This window comes from Carlito syrichta, unplaced genomic scaffold, assembly GCF_000164805.1.
Source record: "Carlito syrichta isolate Samal-C Ts95f unplaced genomic scaffold, Tarsius_syrichta-2.0.1 Scaffold311949, whole genome shotgun sequence".
Taxonomy (NCBI): domain Eukaryota; kingdom Metazoa; phylum Chordata; class Mammalia; order Primates; family Tarsiidae; genus Carlito; species Carlito syrichta.
The window spans coordinates 45690-63932 of NW_007256045.1; the positions used below are offsets into that span (position 1 = coordinate 45690).

The following is an 18243-nucleotide window of genomic DNA, read 5'->3' on the forward strand; positions in this document are numbered from 1 at the left end:
CCAATTTTATTTTTTGTTAGACTTTAGAGACAAAGTTTTGCTCTGTGGCCTAGGCTGGAATACAGTGACATGATCATAGCTCACTGTTCAGATCAAGCTCCTGGGTTCAGATAATCCTCCTGTCTCAGTTTCCTGAGTAGCCAGGACTACAGGTGTGAGCCACCACACCTGACCAATGTTTTAATTTTTTTGTAGAGATGGAGTCTTGCTATGTTACCTAAGCTGGTATCAAACTCCTGGCCTCAAGTGAACCTCCCACCTCAGCCTTCCAGAGTGCTGGATTACAAGCAAGAGTCACTGAGCACAGCCTCTGTTATTTTTTTTTTAATGACATCTTTGTACCCTTATTAATCCTAGGTATTATGCTAGGAAGAAACAATTTCAGCACTTTAATCCCTGAGAACCTGAACTTTATGAAAAACTCCTGCCTGAATTTTGGTTATTGGCACTACGTTCTCTGTGCACTGTATTGCTTTTGCAATATAGTGAAAAGTATATTATAACTTAAGTTACATCAGTGTACCGTGAGCCAACTCCCTAATGTTAAAGTGTTCCCTTTACTCACTTGCTTTTATAGTTGACTTCCATCAAAAGTGGGTACTAAGAACTTTTTGTAAGAAGACCAGTAAATGTAGTCTAGGCGTGTGTATGTGTTCTTGAAGACAATGTTGCTGGCAGCATGGGAAATACATAAGGAAACAGTAGCAGAGTGACTGCAGCAAATCAAGGAGTTTGAAAGTTGGGTGCTTGGTGGGTGCTATATATGGCAGTGATGCTGCCATGTTATTTGGACTTTAGATTATTGTGTTGTTTTCTAATTGACATATGTGAAGATGGATAAAAGGGCTTGATTTCTTTCCATTTTTCAAAATTTTTGGTACAGAATTTTTTTCTTCTGGATTTTGGATAAGCAAGAGTCAAGTCAAGCAAGAAATGACATAGATTTGGATATTATCTGGATTCAAAAATGTGTGGTGGTCAGTTTTGAGAGTAGTGCCATTGGCAATTTTTTCTTCTTGTTCAGACACATTTTATGGGTAGTATAAAGTCTCAGATTAAAGGAAAAAACTACTCTTGGTGGGGTCCTGAGAAAAGGTCCTCCCCTGTTTCTGAATGGGCTTCTTGGCTCACTTCTTGCCAACTCTGAACAAAACATTGATGTTAGAGATTGAATTATTTAGAAATTAATAATCCTACAGTATTTTAGTTCACTTTGTGTTTTATGATTCAGCTTTGGTGAAATTTACCCTTTGTAAATTTGTGAATTGTTATCTGCAATTAAGTTGTTATTGTCATATTTTTTTCACTTTTGAAAATTCTGAAAATTCATATAAGAAAAAAGAGATTTAAACTTAATCTTATCTATTCATATGACCTGGAGTTCTTAAAAATTGTGGTTATTTTTTGAACCAGGTAACTTTGAAAGCCTCCTCCTTCCTCTCTTTAAATGCAAAGTAATAAAGCTTAATGTAAAAAAAAAAATGAAATGATACAGAATTATATAAGGTACAAAGTGAACTTTCCCTCTTAGTGTAGGTGTGCTTGTCCACCCACTCCAACTTAAATCTCATTTACCAGAGTTGATCGTTTCATCCAGTTCTTTTTTGCATTTATAAAGAATGTTTTTAAGTTGCAAAAATGTGGATTACATTATGTATTTGTGATTTTTGTATTCCGTTAAGCTGTCAGACATTTTCATTTATGCTCAAATAAATTTACCTCATTCTTTTTAACACCCTGTAAAACTTCTAGGTGTGATGTATCATAAATTAAAAAGCATTGAAATTATTAGCAACATTTTTGCCAATACCAAAAAACAATGCCAGAGTTAATATTTTTATGTAAATCTTCTGGTGGTATAGATCTTAGTTCAGTTTCTGAATCAAAAGACAGGGATACTGAAATTTTGTACCAAAATGTATTATTTTGTTCTCCAAAATGCCTTTTTGAATTATCGCTTCATAATTTTGCTGTGCAGCCAATTATTCATAATTTTGAAACTACCTTCACTAATTTTGAAGGTATCTGTTTTCTCATTGACTGGATTATTGTACTGTAAAGGTTTGTAAACCTGATAGATGGAAACTGATTCTCCTGAATTTTTTGTCAATAGTGATATGTATCATCTTTTAAATTACTATTATTGACTTGTCCCTTGTTCTGTGAATTCTTTTTTGTTGTTGTTGTTCATGTAGTTTTTGGTGTAGAAAACCTTTGCATCTTATGGATACGTTTTAATCTGTCTATTATGTGTTTTTCTAAGGCAATTTCTAAAATGTGTTCAGTGGTTTTTTGCCATTAAGAAGTTACTTTTTATTTACGCAGATCTGCCTTTTTTTTTTTTTTCTGATGTGGCCTCGAAGGTTTTCTTTACAGTATTTCTACAAGTGTGTGTGCACGTGTGTATGTGTTTTAAGTATATAGGTTTTTAGTCCAACTAAAAACTGATACTTTCCTCTAGGGGAATTTATTGCATAGTGTATTTTTAATATATCACTTTTTGTCGTTGGCTACTGTTTTTTTCTGCTAGTCTTAAAATACTGTAAGAACAGTAGTAACAACTGACAGATGCATAGCACTCATGCGTGTATAGCTAATATACTTCCTTGTGTATTAAGTTGATTTGTTCTTAAACACTTTCAGTTGTCTTTGATATATACAGATTAAGCATCTATTTCAGACATCTGCCCTGAAGATTTTATTTGTACTTTATCTTGTCAACAGTTGCTTTGGTTTTTTTTTTTTTTGAGTTGGAGTCTCACTCGGTCGCCCAGACTGTTGTGCAGTGGCCGCCCCAGCAGTCCTTCTGCCTCAGTCTCAAGTAGAGTAGCCAGAATTACAGGCATGCACTACCACGCCTGGCTGATTTTTTTGATTTTATTGTAGAGATGAGGTCTCGCTGCCCAGGCGGGTCTTGAACCTGCGGGCTCAGGCAATCCACTCATCTCAGCCTCCCAAAGGCACGGGATTACAGGCTGAGCCACCGAGCCTGGCTTCTTTTGTGTTTTTGTACATTTGCAGTTTTAGTTGTTTTTTGTTTGTTTGTTTGTTTGTTTACATCTGCTTCATTTACCCCTGAATTTTTTCCCCCTTGTTCCAAGGGAAAAAAGTCTTACATTGCTTCATTGTTAAAACCTGCTCTTTGTATCTATTTTTTATTTTTATTTTTTAAGAGATGAGTTTTACTCTGTTGCTCAGGCTGGAGTGCAGTAGTGTGATCAGTCATAGCTCATTGCGGCCTTGAACTCCTGGGCTCAAGGGATCCCCCTGCCTCAGCTTCCCCAGTAGCTGAGACTATAGGTGCTTACCAGCACAACCAGCTCATTAAAAAAATTATTTTTGTAGAAACAGGGTCTTGTCATTGTGGACCAGGCTGGTCTCGGATTCCTATCCTCAAGCAATCCTCCCTCAACCATTTCTTCCACATCAGTCTCCCAGAGTACTGGGATTAGAGACATGAGCTACTATGCCTGACCATTGTCTTTTTTTCTTCTTTAATGCTTTTGCTTCTTATGTAGTCCTACCTTTTTTACTTTTATCATTTTTGCCTCTTCTCTTGTCTTATTTCACTTGTCAACCCAGTTCTCCATCAAAAGCACTGAAAGACAAAAATAAATTCACATAGATAACACGACTTTATATGTGATAGTGTTAAATTATGTAATGTTATTTTTCCTTTAATATACACCCTTTCGCAAAATTTTCTGGAATTATTCACAACAGTAGAGGAAAACTGACGTTATTATCAAGAAGTAATACTTCTAGATAATAATAAGGCTTGGTTGTTTACTGGTTTATTATAAAGGGTAAAGCTCAGGAACAGCCTAATGGAAGAGATGTGTAAGGCAAGATGGGGTGGAGTTAAAGGGGCCGGGAGGGCAGAACTTCCATGCCCTCTCTGGGTGTGCCACACTTGCAGCACATCAATGTGCTCACCAATCTGAGTGCTCCCCTAACATGCTTTTTAAACAGATTATTTGAGTTTAATGTAGCAGTCTCTACCCTCTTCTGAACTCTGTGATTACTTTATTAACTTATCCAGGGCCATATATGTAGTCTGGAGGTTGGGAAGCTGATGCCAGTTTCAGTTTTTGTTCTTCTGAATGTTATTTACAAGGTTGGTCAGTTTCATTGCTACACTAAAACTCTTGTTCTGCTGCTCCTCTAGGAATTCCTTCTCTTTGAAAAAGGGGAAAGGTGACTTTGATTTGACCATTAGCAATGTGTTTAGAACAAAAATGATCCACAAGAGAACTTTCCATTGAGCTCTTCAGGCATTTTTTTAAGAATTGAGCCATATGATATTTTCATTCTTATGAGTCAGGAATGGTTGACTATTGACAATTTCGTATGGTTTACCCTAAAATTTTATTATTTTAAAAACATGTTGGCTGCTTAAATACTAGGTTCACCTTTTCTGCCAACTTAGGAGACTTAAATGAAGTTATAGCATGTTAGGCTCATGGTCTAGTAACTGGCCTTAAGAAGGCACTATATGATTTCTAGTGGAAAGTTGATTATGAAAAGGTTGAAAATGGGAATTTTTATTTTCAGACCTAATTAGTGGATTTTTACTTGACTTTTTAAAAAATGGTGGCATGTCTTTTGAAATCTTTGTAACATTAAATGTAATGTTAAATTTCTTTTAAGTATTTGCCCAATGGTTAATTTTGCTGATTAGAGATTTCTAGAAAATGTGCTCAGCTTGTAAAGTTGAAGGTAATAGGAAAATGGAGACGTCTTTAGATTCTTTAAAACTAGACATAATATGTTTTAGGCTATTGGAAGTGCAGTAGAAATCCTCCCACTCCCATGATTTCATAGATGATATGTTTTGCCTTTGAGTTTAGTAAATACCTGCTTGTTTAGCAAGTAATGTACAAATAATGCACATTAGGCACGTTATATGTAATTTTAGAAGGTTTTTCTTGGGTTTCGCATAATTGAAATTTTAAAAACTACTTTTGTTTAGGGGACAGGTGAGAGGATTACCTGAGCCCACGGGTTCGAGACCAGCCTAGGCAACTTAACGAGACCTCGTCTCTACAATTAATCAAAAATTAGCTGAATACCGTGGTGGTGCATGCCTGTGGTTCCAGCTACTTGAAGGCTGAGTCTGGAAGGGTCACCTGAGCCCAGCGGGTTGAGGCTGCGGTGACCATGAGCATGCCACTGTTACGGGTGTCAGAGTGAGACTCCAACTCAAAAAAAAAACCTAGCTGCTTTTGATTTATGAGGTTTTCTGACTTAGTATCGGGAGTTAAAATACAAATTGGAAAGTTTTTGGCAAGATTCTGTTCTTGTGGTTATTATGCCTTTCCCTTTTTTCCCAGTCATGGTGAATTGTCAGGCATTATGGTTATACATCTGTATATTATAATTAAAATGTTGGGATAAGTGCTTTGAGATAAATTGCATTAAAAAGAATAAAAATCCATTGAGATAGGAAACTTCCTTACCTTGCAACTTTTTGTTTTCAATATTTTATTTATACAGAAGATAAAATACAGCATGTATGGTTTACTTCCTGTCTTTAAAAAAGTTTGTGTTTGATTCTTTTGGGCATTCTGAAAATTTTAGCTGTCTGTTTGTAACTCAGTCTTTCTCATAATACTAATAGCTGCATCTTCCTACTTGGAAAATGCTCACACATAAAGAAAAGGCGAATGTGTTCTTCATCACTTAATTACTTTTCATTTGGAGAAACTTTAGTATGTTAGAGTAATGAGGGCCTCTGCCTCAGAGTAATCACTCCTGTGGAATAGTTTGGGGAGTTAAGGGACATCTGAAGAAAGGAAATTTGTATGAGGTGCTGTTATTCCAGTAACACATTCATGTGCCAATTCGGTAATTAACGCATAGTACATAGTATACTAGGGCACAGTTGTAAAGCTGGGTTATTAGAGTGATTTTTTTTTAATTGTACGATACTCTTCATAAAGAATATGATTTGACCCACAGTGCTAAATTGGAGGCAAATTCGTAATATTTGGTTCAGGCTCAGGAATTTATATTTGGTTGGCCTGTGAGCATGACTTTGTCTTTCATGTTAAGTATAAAATTCAGCATTTCAGTGTTCAGTGAGAAATAAAGACTCCAGGTAGTTGGAAATGGTTTATTTTTGTAAGCCAGCTACATAGGAAGCCTCATTTCTAGAAAGTAATGTGACAAAAATAGAATAAAGGGGTTGAGGTAGTTTTTAAGACCTGTCTTTTCAGCAAATCAAGCTTGAGGTACCCATTCACCCCTACCTGTACACACTATACCTGATAGGTGACTTTTATCCATTCCCTATTCCCACCTTCCGCATCTGCAGTCCGTTATACCATTCTATATGTCTTTGCAGATCTTTTAGCTCCCACTTCTAAGTGAGAACATGTGGTATTTGGTTTTCCATTCCTGCGTTGAAAGCAACAACTTCTGAATTCTTAATTGTTCAACAGTGACTGAAAGCAGTCTATAAGGATGTTTTCTTTGGTCTTTATGTAAGAATAAATTTTTTTTTAGTTGAGGTCTCACTCTGTCATCCAGGCTGGAGTACAGTGGCATGATCATGGTTCACCACAGACTTAACCTCCTGTGCTCAGGTGATCTTTCTGCCTCAGTCACCTGAGTAGCTGGGAGTACAGTAGTGTGCCACCATGCCAAGCTAATTTTTTTGATTTTTTTTTTTTTTTTTAAAGACACCACAGTATTACCGTGCTGCCCAGGCTGGTCTTAAACTCCTGGGCTCAAGCAATACTCACACCTCAGTCTCCTGAAGTGCTGGGATTAGAGGTTTGAGCCATCGCACCTGTTTTAGTCTTCTTTTAAAGCATGGCTGAGAATAACTGATGAATGATGAAATAATAAAATGTTTAAAAGATATAGGAAAAAATAAGATCACTTTAATAACCCAGTTTTAAGATCACTAGATTCTACCTTACGTTTTTATTTATAAAAGAATCCATTGGATACATATGAAAATTGCAAGGCAGGGTGAGTTTTATTCTAGTTTTTTTAAGAAAGCAAATTTTCAGCTGGGCTCGGTGGCTCAGCCTGTAATCCTGCGCCTTTGCGAGGCTGAGGTGAGTGGATTGCCTGAGCCCGCGGGTTCGAGACCCACCTGGGCAGCGGGACCTCATCTCTACAATAAATCAAAAAATCAGCCAGGCATGGTAGCACATGCCTGTAATTCCGGCTACTTAGAAGGCTGAGGCAGAAGGATCGCCAGAGCCCAGCAGTTTGAGGCTGCAGTGGCCGGGAGCGGCCACTGCACTCCAGTCTGGGCGACAGAGTGAGACTCCAACTCAAAAAAAAAGCAAATTTTCTTGTTTTCTAGAAGATCTCTAAGGACGGTAAAAGTCATGCAATATTAATTTGTTTGAGTAGTTAGATCTCTGTGTAAAAGAAACTGAAAAACTTAAATTGAGTCCACTGTACCCTGGTTAGTATATTGGCCTTCCTTTTTTTCTAATAATGGTGTATAATAAAGTTGATTATTAGGTTTTGACTTACTCATTTGTAGTTCCAGTATTCCCACTACTTCCATACTTCCAAGATTACTCTTAAAATATTTTGATAGATGCTTCAGGCTTTCCAAAACTATTTGCCAATCTATAGTCATTTGCATTTATTTCCCAGATTGCTGTTAACATTCATTGGTAGACTATCCTGGCCACTTCTGCAAGGGAAGTCTTAGTTCCTGTAATCAAGATTTTTTTGTGGGTTTTTCTTAGTTATTTCTTCCCAACCTTCCCTTTCCCCCTTTTTGTGTATTGAAAATACATTAAGCTTGAGTGAAAACCTTTATAATCTGTTATGTTAATAAACTGATACTTACAGATACCAGGAATATAACTTCATTTTTGTAGATAGTTTTTTATAAAATGCTTATATACTCTGCTAGATGAGCTAAATGTGTGTAATTTTTTTTGTTATTCAGCTAAAGTTGTAGTACATTTGATTTAGGTTCTTTAGCAAGAGGCCTAAATGTCATGCCTGTGATGGAATTTTAAAATTGGGTTTATCGCTTTCTGAAAAATAATTCTTAATTTTGGTTAATGTTGACAGAAACCAGAAGACCTCTGTTTCATATTATGTAAAATTGCCTTATAAAAGCATTAAAAAAAATAATATTGATGTTTAGCAAACTCTTGTGAGTTTAGGATTAGAAAATAAACCAAACTGCCCAAAGAATGTTTAGTTTTGTTTTTAAGTAGAAAATTAATTAACTTATTTATTTGTTTGTTTGTTTTTGAATTGGTGTCTCACTCTGTTACCCAGGCTGAAGTGCAGTGGCACAATCATAGCTCACTGCAGGCTTTGACCTCCTGGGCTCAGGCACTTGAGTACTGGGACTACAGGTGTGCACCACCATGCCTGGCTAATGTTTTTAATTTTTGTAGAGATGAACTCTCGCTATGTTACCCAGGCTGGTCTTGAACTCCTGGGTTCAAGCACTCCTTCAGTCATTGCCCCAGAGTGCTGGCATTTTGAGTGTGAGCCACTGGACCAGGCAAAGTAGTAAAATTTAAGTGTACATACTCCTTTGGTAAACTGCATTTAGTACGCCATTTCCAGCAAAATAATGTTTTTGATTCTTGAGTTCAGTGGGATTTTAGGTCATTATTTAGTGTGAATTATTTTGGGATGAATGAATAAAGGCCTTTTTTTTTTTTCTTTCAGGTGTATTCAAGAGCAAATGACCAAGAACCTTGTGGATGGTGGTTGGCTAAAGTTCGCATGATGAAAGGAGAAGTAAGTGATCTGACACTGTTTTGTGATTAGTTTCCAAGGAAATAACTCAACTTTTGGTTTTTGTAAATGTTATTCCAGCTCTCGGTTTTGTTTCTGAAAGCCTGCTTCAAAAAGAGTTGATCAAACATTTTAGAAATTCATTAGCATTAATTTCTGTTTGTGTTCTGTATTGGCAAACACCAAAGATGCTCTCCAGAGGTACACTTCAAGCATGTAAGGAACACCATGTAGGTTCATGCTTGTAAGAACCCATAATCTAGTTTAGGCAAATCAGATTGATGTAGCTAAGCTGTGCTTGGTATTTGTGCCACGTGGGGGAGGTTCTGTTGGTTAAGCTGAGCAAGGTAATTAGAACTTCATTGAAAGTTCATTATTTTTGTTCAGATGGGATTTTTAAAGTATTTTGATGTCTTTTAGTTTTATGTCATTGAATATGCTGCTTGTGATGCTACTTACAATGAAATAGTCACATTTGAACGACTTCGGCCTGTCAATCAAAATAAAACTGTCAAAAAAAATACCTTCTTTAAATGCACAGTGGATGTTCCTGAGGATTTGAGAGAGGCGTGAGTAATTTTATTTACTATTGAATTGCTTTGTGAATTAAGAGGATTTTTCAGTGCTACAAAACATTTCCCCCCAAGCACCCAATCAAATCTTCTGATAGAAAATCTTTTTAGTGAACAAAGATTTTAATTGGGATGTCAAAATGGAATACTAAGTTTGTATTATAAGTCTCCTCTAAATCTATTACTGATCTCTTACATATGAATTAATGTCTCTCTAGGTGTGCAAATGAAAATGCACATAAGGATTTTAAAAAAGCCGTAGGAGCATGCAGAATTTTTTACCATCCAGAAACCACACAGCTAATGATACTGGTAAGATAACATTATTTTAAGGTAGCTAATTAATGAGTATTGCACAGATTTTATAAGTAGATGTTTCCAAAGATAAAAGGTAAGGTAAGTGGCTCACACCTGTAATCCTAGCATTTCAGGAGGTCGGGGTGGGAGGATTGCTTGAGCCCAGTAGTTCCAGACCAACCTAGGCAACATAAAACGTCATCTCTACAAAAAATAAAAAAGAAAAAGAATTAGCTGGGTATAGTGGCATGTTACCTGTAGTTCCAGTTACTTGGGAAGCTCAGTTACTAGCCTGAGCCCAGGAGTTTGAGACTCTGGTGAGCCTATGATTGTGCCACTGCACTCCAGCCTGGGCAACAGAATGAGACCCTGACTCAAAAAAGAAAGCTGAAGTAAATTTAATGTTAGTGAGTTTATTAATACAATGTGGGGAAAACTTTTTTTTCCCCAGTTATAAAACTTTAATTACTTTTGATCAATTCTGGAGTAAGAAGAAAAATCTTAACATCACAACATTCTTAATGTGTGGTTTCTTGAACTTTTTTCTGAACAAACATTCTGACTAGTAGATCCAGATAATACAGGAAAGCATGATTACTCAGGGAGCAGGGAGTGTTAGGTGAAGGAGGAAGTGTTAGTAGATGAGAATCAAGGAAAGCTTTGTAAAGACTGTTATCTTTAATAATAATCAAACTTTTGAGTGATTAACTTGCTTGTTTATAGTCTGCCAGTGAAGCAACTGTGAAGAGAGTAAATATTTTAAGTGACATGCATTTGCGAAGTATTCGTACAAAGTTGATGCTTATGTCCAGAAATGAAGAGGCCACTAAGCATTTAGAAGTAAGTGGGTTTATTTCAGAAGGTTTTTTGTGTACACATTTATTTCATAAGTATATTCTTCAAGTTTCCTGGTTCAAATGAAGACAATATAGGACCTCTGTTTTGTGGTTAATACCTGGAGTCATCGTGCCCTTAGAAGAATTGCTTTTCCATTTTACTTTTATCAATCATAGCTTTCATTTGCTCAATTCCTGTTGACTTTTTTGTTAGGATTTAGATGTCAGCTGCCAGAGAACGTAGAAACTAACTAGGGAATACCCAACAGAACTGTTGGTAGTTCTTTACTTTGTATTTAACCTTTTGTGACTACACTGTCACTTGTTAGTCATGATGTACTTCTGTCAGTAACTAGTTCACTGTAACAACTCTTGTGTAAGAGGAGAGGAGGACTAGGAGTGAGGCATGACATGCAGTTTTAACATAATAAATTTATCATTACTTCTCTGTCCGGTTCTAAGGCAGTCTGTTTTCTCTTGTTCTTCCCTACCCTCCTCATCTAAATACATGTGCGTGCACACAGTCTTGACTTAGAAAAATTGAAGTTTGTTTATCCTTAGGACAAACTTACAAGTATCCTCATTAATATAAAAGGTCCCATACAAGAGATTTGCGAACAAATTTTGAAACAAGAATTATCTGAATTGAAGAAATGCCCGAATCTCTAATTTGGAAAAACTCTTTTAGAATTATTACTTTCTGTGACCATGATTAAATAGACTAATCAAATTTTTTCTTTCATTTTTTGTCATTGGGTTAATTTCCTTTATTTCATAAGAGATTGGCTTTTGGCCTTTTTAAACTTTTTTAATGATTTGTTTTCTTTCCAGTTTTCTTAAGACACTGTGGTAAAATAAATACATACAACATGAAATTTGCCATCTTAACCATTTTTAAGTGTACCGTTCATTAATATTAAATTATATTTACATTGTTGATCAATCTTCAGAACTTTTCATCTCACAAAACTGAAGATCTTTACCCTATAAACAACTTCTCATTTTCACCCAGCCTCTGGCGGTCACCATTTTACTTTCTGCTTCTATAAATTTGACTATTCTAGATACCTCATATAAATGAAATTGTAGAGTGTTAGTCTTTTTTGTGACTGACTTATTTCACCTAGCTTAATAATGACCTTACCCATGTTATAGCATGTGTTTGAATTTCCTTTTTAAGGATGAATGTTAATTGTGTTGTATGTATACATAAGTTGATGTTTATCCATTCATTTGGGTTGCATTTACCTCTTGAGTATTGTGAACAGTCCTATGCACACGAGTGTACAAAAAACATATTGACCTTTTACATACTAATTTTCTTCTGTTACTAGTGTACAAAACAACTTGCAGCAGCTTTCCATGAGGAATTTGTTGTGAGAGAAGATTTAATGGGCCTGGCAATAGGAACCCATGGTAGTAATATACAGCAAGCTAGGAAGGTTCCTGGAGTTACTGCTATTGAGCTAGATGAAGATACTGGAACATTTAGAATCTATGGAGAGGTAAATTGTTCCATCTCTTGCCTTGACTAACTTTAACATATTAACAATCTATTGTTTTATCATACTTAATCTAGAATTTCAGTTTCCTGGTAAAACACTTGATGCGGAATTTATTCATTTAAAATTAATCCGTCTAGTAAATCATTTCTTATGAAGGTGGATTGATTTTTGTATTGGGGAAATGAAAGATTTACTGAGTAATTAATGTGTAATATTTTTAGGAGTTCTTTAACTAATTGCTTCTGCATTTATTCAGTTTTATACCTATTACAAATAACTTATCCAGATTTTTTTTTAACCCTTGTGTCAAGCACTGGCAGTATCAAATAGCATATAATAGAATAGCTTCAATAGAATTTGAATTTGGATAATCCTTTATCACTGACTGTGACATTTTCAGGTATAGAAAATTAAGTTTATTTGTTTGTTAATTTGTTTTGAGTCCAGGTCTCACTCTGTCTCATAGGTGTGGTCACAGCTCACCACAGCCTTAACCTCCTAGTCTCAGGCCATCCTTCCGCATCTCTAGTAGCTGGGACTACAGGCACATACCACCATGCCCAGCAGATTTTCTTATTTTTTGTAGAGGTCTGTCTGTGTTGCCCCAGGCTTGTCTCAAACTCCTGGGCTCAAGCAATACTCCTACTTGAGCCTCCCAAAGTACTAGGATTATAGGTGTGAGCACCTCACTTGGCCTAGTAGGTTATTTTTTAAATACGTAATTCAGTTAGGTATGGTGACACATGCTTGTAATCCCAGCTACTTGGAAGGCTGAGGCAGGGAGATCGCTTGAGCTCAGGAGCTTGAATCTAGCCTGGGCAACATAGTGAGACTCTGTTTCTTTATAAAAAAGGCGAAAAGTGTATATACACAAACACACATATATAGAGCTATATATTTTTCATGCTTCATCAAGATTATTCTTCAAATTGAAATAAATGCATTTTTTTGAGTGATAGTTTTAAGTCTTGAATCTCATACATGGCTTTTATGAAAAGCTTGTTTCATACAGTAAATCTGACTGGAGGCTTCATTTTTGTTTCTGAACCCTTTAAAAGTAGGTAGTATAATATATTAATTTAGAAGACAGGCTTTGGTGCTGTACCACCTGAGTTGAAATCTTGTCTTTACTATTTTTAGTGGACTTGGGCGCATTACTTAACCTCCTTGTATAAGTACCCTCATTTTAAAATAAGAACAATAATAGTGCTTACCTTATAGTTCATGAGAATTGAACATATTTTTTAAAATATTTTTTGTGTATGACATATGTAGTGAGCACACATTACATTTGAGCTATAAATATTAAAGAACATTACAGGTGAAAGTAACTGTTACTAGGAGCTGTAAGTTTCCTTTAGAGACCTCCCACTCCAACATTCTAGCCCTTTAAAATTGTATCAATTAAAAAGTATGAATTTTAATGTGGGTATTTTTAAAATACCTATATTATAAAGTAGGTACTTTTAAAACTACATCTGCATAAAGAGCTTTTTAAATCATTTCTGATGTTGAAAATAAGTATTTAAAAATGCGTACAATTTAGACAACTTGTGTTTTTCACATTCATCATGAGAAATACAACCTGGGAGGGTGAACCTGTGTATTTAGGATTGGGTTAAAGTTTGGCTTTACAGCAGCTGTGTAGCATAAGTAATTTAAACGTTGTTACTAGTCTTCTCAGCAGCTTTATAGAGAATCTTATAAAATTTTTGGTTTCATAGTACTGACAATTTTAAGAGTTTTGGTTTAAGCTTTTTTTTTTTTTTTAATTACTTTTCTTTTTTTTTTAAGTACCTAGTGAATTACTTTGGTTTAAGCTTTTTTTTTTAATGATTACTTTTTTTTTTCTTCAAGTACCTAGTGAATTACTTTTCCTGAAATTTCTCCCAGTAGGCTGATCATAATCTTTTGGTAGAATGTAATCAAAATGTTCTCTTTTCTTATGTTTTTGTTTTGGATTGTGGGTTACTTCAGGATTGAAACAGTATTTCATTTTTGTTCTTTCCCTTATCCTACAGAGTTCTGATGCTGTAAAAAAGGCTAGAGGTTACTTGGAATTTGTGGAGGATTTTATTCAGGTTCCTAGGAATCTTGTTGGTAGGTGCTTCTAAATGTTAAGTAAGTTAAATGTTATTTAGTTACATATAGAGACTAAATTGAAAATTATTCTTGTAGTCTGATAAGGAGTATTTAGATAGCAATACTTTTTTTTTTGGTGGTAACATTATATGTGACTTTTACCTTGTTGTCATATGTTAAAAAGTAAAGATGTTTTTTCTGTACAGGGTGGCCCACTAATGAGATGCATGATTTTTATAAGTTTGTCATTATAATTTTTCCTGAAGCTTTTTCATACCTTGGGATCTTTCCTATTAGTCTCATTCCTTTAATGTCCTTTTATCTGTATATCCATCAAAATTGTGATAGTACTTTTTGAGAAGGTGTTAAGTAACAGTGAACTAACAGTAGGTTAATAAACTTCTACACAGTACACCTTGAATAAATAATAATTGGTTGTTACAAAGGCATAGAATAAGATAAGAGGTTATGGGCGGGAGAGACGGATGGTTATATTATGGGAAGTTTCATTATTTAGTGTTTGACATTAATGAAATTATTGTACTAACAAGTTATAAATTAAGTGACAACTAGAAACTATGACTAAATTAGTATTATAGCTTGGGATGAGTTAATAGCTTTGTTATTAATATACCCTACATCTGTGCTGTCTGTCTACTTAAGGCTATTTGAGGCAGTTGGGAAGTCTGTGGTTATGTGTTAAGTACTCAGTGACTGTCTTACCCATTTAATATAAAAAGCATCAACATAATGTAATGAAGTTTACTAGGAAGGGGGTGAGTTTTTGTTCCCTACTGTCTCATAGTTTCAGTCCTTGGACTCCATTTATATAACATGAGCTGTCTGCCTTTAGGAAATTATTTCTTAACCGTAGGTGTTCCATTTATCAAATCCTATAAGACAAACATCGATAGAAAAATTTTAAAATACCCTTTCATTCGAAAGAGATGTTTGCTTTAGCCAGTAATAAGTAGAGTATACTTAAGAAATGTGATTGGTAACACGATATAATTGTTTTTGGAATTCAGCTGTTATTTTTGTAAAAAGCTTTTCAGTTCTGCCCAAATGTTCGGTTAAGTGTGACATGCTGCCTATTATGTAAGCTCCACTTTATCAGTTCTTGGTATACCATTGTTCACTGTAGACTGAGCTGGAGAGATGAGTTGAGATGTTAAAACCGAACATAACATGAAGATTTGTGTATGAGTTTAGGAAACATTGTTAAGGTAAAATGTTATCAGTTGTTTATCATTGCCATGTAAATCACCTTTACAAGAAAACTGCTTTTAAAAGTGATGCCCTTTTTTGTAAATCATACTTAATAATTGATATCTATCAGTACTAAGATTTCCTCACTTGTAAAATGATTTGGTGGGTTTGTAGAAGGATATCAGATTTCTCTCCAACACACAGTTCTATAAAAGATAATCTTGATCTTACAGAGTTGTGATAGATGTTAATTTTAAGTAAATACTTCTGATACTCAAAAATAAGGAAAATCAGAATATATTTGTAGTTTTCTGATACTTTATTCATTTATCACTGCAGTGATAGGAGTAGCTGTGATGTCTCTTTTTATACTGTATCCTGTCTTGGTTGACTTTGGTGATGTGACTTGTTTGTGTGCTCTTTAGGAAATACACATTAGCCGCAACTATTACACATTGGTGAAACACTCAGGAGTAGTGCTAAAACTTTCTCTTGGTTGTTATGTTTAATAATACTATATTTCCCTCCAAATGTTTTGTGAGTCAAGCAGTCTTTTGAAAAGTAGTGAATTCTTAGTCCAAGGGAAAGGAGTAAAAGAGAACTGAGGAATAAAAGGGAATGAGGACCACTTGGTGGGTAAGTTCCAGAGAGGATTTCCTTATACTTCCTGATTCCAAGAGTTCTAGGACTTGGCCATTCCCACCCTTTCCAAATAAAAAGGAAAAATATGTGAACATTGATTTCAAAAATGAATCAAAACCTTTCATCCCTTAGAAGCCTTCCTTAATCACTTCTGTATTCTGTCCCTTTAGCATTTATACTCAATACTCAATTTATACTACAGGTCTGCTTCAGTTTGTCAATATACTCTGGAAATTAAACTGTGGAAATGATCAGTTAAAATATTGAAGGTCTCTGGTGGGACTAAATAAAACTTGCAGGTAGGACCCCAGAAGGGTGATGGATGATAACTCAAAACTGGTATAGTTCACAAAAAGGAAGTGGCAAAGATTCTGGGGGAGGGATTATGGTGTATCAAACTGATTTTTGTTTTTCGAAAAGACATATGCTTATTTTTAGCAGGGTCAAGGATGGAGTTGCTGCTTGAGCTGCACTGTGTTAACAATGAAGGTTGCTTTTATGTGCTGCTGCTAGGGCTGCTCAGAGAAGATGCACGTCATGTGAATTCCCTGTCTTACTTTTTTTTTTTTTTAACAACCTGTTCAGTTGCTACTGCTTTAAATTAAGGGTTATTAGTGGGGATGGAGGTTTGCGAGTAGGAACATAAGAGAAAATCCCATTATAATGCTTTTGGTGTATTGACCCGTCAGCTGTTGCCATTGTATGCGTATTCATTCTTTAATGGAAGCTGTTCTTTGAAACATGCAATAGGAAAAACTTCTATTTTAACCTCTTCAACCAAAATTAATTTAGGCTTTTGTGAAAATGATTTAATAAAAACATTGAGGATGCAGACTTGATAAATGCAATGTTGCTGTTAATTTTATAAGAATACTAGTATATAGTGAAGGCTACCTGAATAATTACCTCTGTTATTAGTTATACTACCCAGTTTTTGTTATTTTATGTGAATGTATGTTAATCTTTATAACTAGATAGTAAGTTATTAGGAGAAGAGAGTCCTCATGGCTCCCTTATATTTTCTTCTTTTATTATTATATACTCTAATAACTACTGTTTAACACACTTTCAAGTTAGGTGTAAAAAAGGCAAATAATACGAATTTTATGACATTTTACAATATTTTATACCTAGCAAAACAGCATACCATACAAATGCTTTATGTACTTTTTTATATAGCCATGAAATACTTTTAAAAATTCTTGGTATAACATGTAGCACTCATAAGTGTGCACGTTTTTTTTCCTGGAGAGAATATTCATTATAGAGTTACCTTCACATCACAGATATCTCTTGAACAGATAGACACTTGAAAATAAAAGCAAGATTGATGGATTTACTTGTGTGACCATCATATGTAATAAACAAGTTGATATGATTAATGCCAAATTAAAATAGTTGTTCTCTTTACCTTTATGTCCATATCCAGGGTTTTGAAATTGGTTGGCCAGACACAAGTAAGATTGATCCAAAAAAAAAATGGGCTGGATATTTTTAAAATATGAAAATGATATAGGATTTTTTTTTAAGTTTCAACTTTGAAATTTTCTTATACATGAGCAGTATTGTTAGTCTCAGCTAATAACCATAGGCATACTGAAGAAAAGATAGTCTGAGACCAAGGATAAAATTTGTTGACAATCTTTAGGGTGAGTTACTTGAAAGTAAAAAGACAAAACTTTGCTTAGTGGTTAGACTTTAATAACAAGTTGTAAATTATTTGAGCTGGTGTTTAAAAGATATCAGAATTGGTTTTTAACTTATCACTATATTTGTTTTCTCTTACTAAAGGAAAAGTAATTGGAAAAAATGGCAAAGTTATTCAAGAAATAGTGGACAAATCTGGTGTGGTCCGGGTGAGAATTGAAGGAGACAATGAAAATAAACTACCTAGAGAAGACGTAAGTATTTTAAATGTAATTTATTTATCTGTTTGTTTAAATGTTTTTCTCAGCAGATTTAAAATATCATTTTGGAAATGGTTTAGAAACAGTTATAGCTATTGATCTACTTACACACTCTAATATAGTAGAGCTTTCTTTTTAAAATTTGATTTTTATAATATTGCTTTGTACACTTTGAAAACAAATTAGGCCGGGCTTGGTGGCTCAGCCTGTAATCCCACGCTTTGGGAGGCCGAGTTGAGTGAATTGCCTGAGCCTGCGGGTTCGAGACCTGCCTGGGCAACTTAGCGAAACCTCATCTCTGCGATAAATCAAAAAACCAGCCGGGCGTGGTAGTGCGTGCCTGTAATTCTGGCTACTTGGAAGGCTGAGGTGGAAGGATCGCTGGAGCCCAGCAGATCTAGGCTGCGGTGGCCAGGAGCGGCCACTGCATTCCAGTCTGGGCGACAGTGAGACTCCC

At 35.1% G+C, this 18243-nt stretch overlaps 1 protein-coding gene across 6 annotated transcripts in view; it reads left to right on the plus strand.

Moving 5' to 3' along the window:
- FXR1 (FMR1 autosomal homolog 1) overlaps positions 1-18243 on the plus strand; it is a 61523-nt gene that overhangs the window by 26035 nt on the left and 17245 nt on the right. For all 6 annotated transcript variants that reach the window (XM_021718224.1, XM_021718223.1, XM_008069361.2 and 3 more), the window contains 7 exons: positions 8668-8739; positions 9157-9305; positions 9527-9620; positions 10329-10445; positions 11776-11946; positions 13968-14046; positions 17671-17780. In XM_021718224.1, the coding sequence (XP_021573899.1) occupies positions 8725-8739; positions 9157-9305; positions 9527-9620; positions 10329-10445; positions 11776-11946; positions 13968-14046; positions 17671-17780 (735 nt within the window). In that variant the 5' untranslated portion in view covers positions 8668-8724. The remainder of the gene's footprint in view (positions 1-8667; positions 8740-9156; positions 9306-9526; positions 9621-10328; positions 10446-11775; positions 11947-13967; positions 14047-17670; positions 17781-18243) is intronic.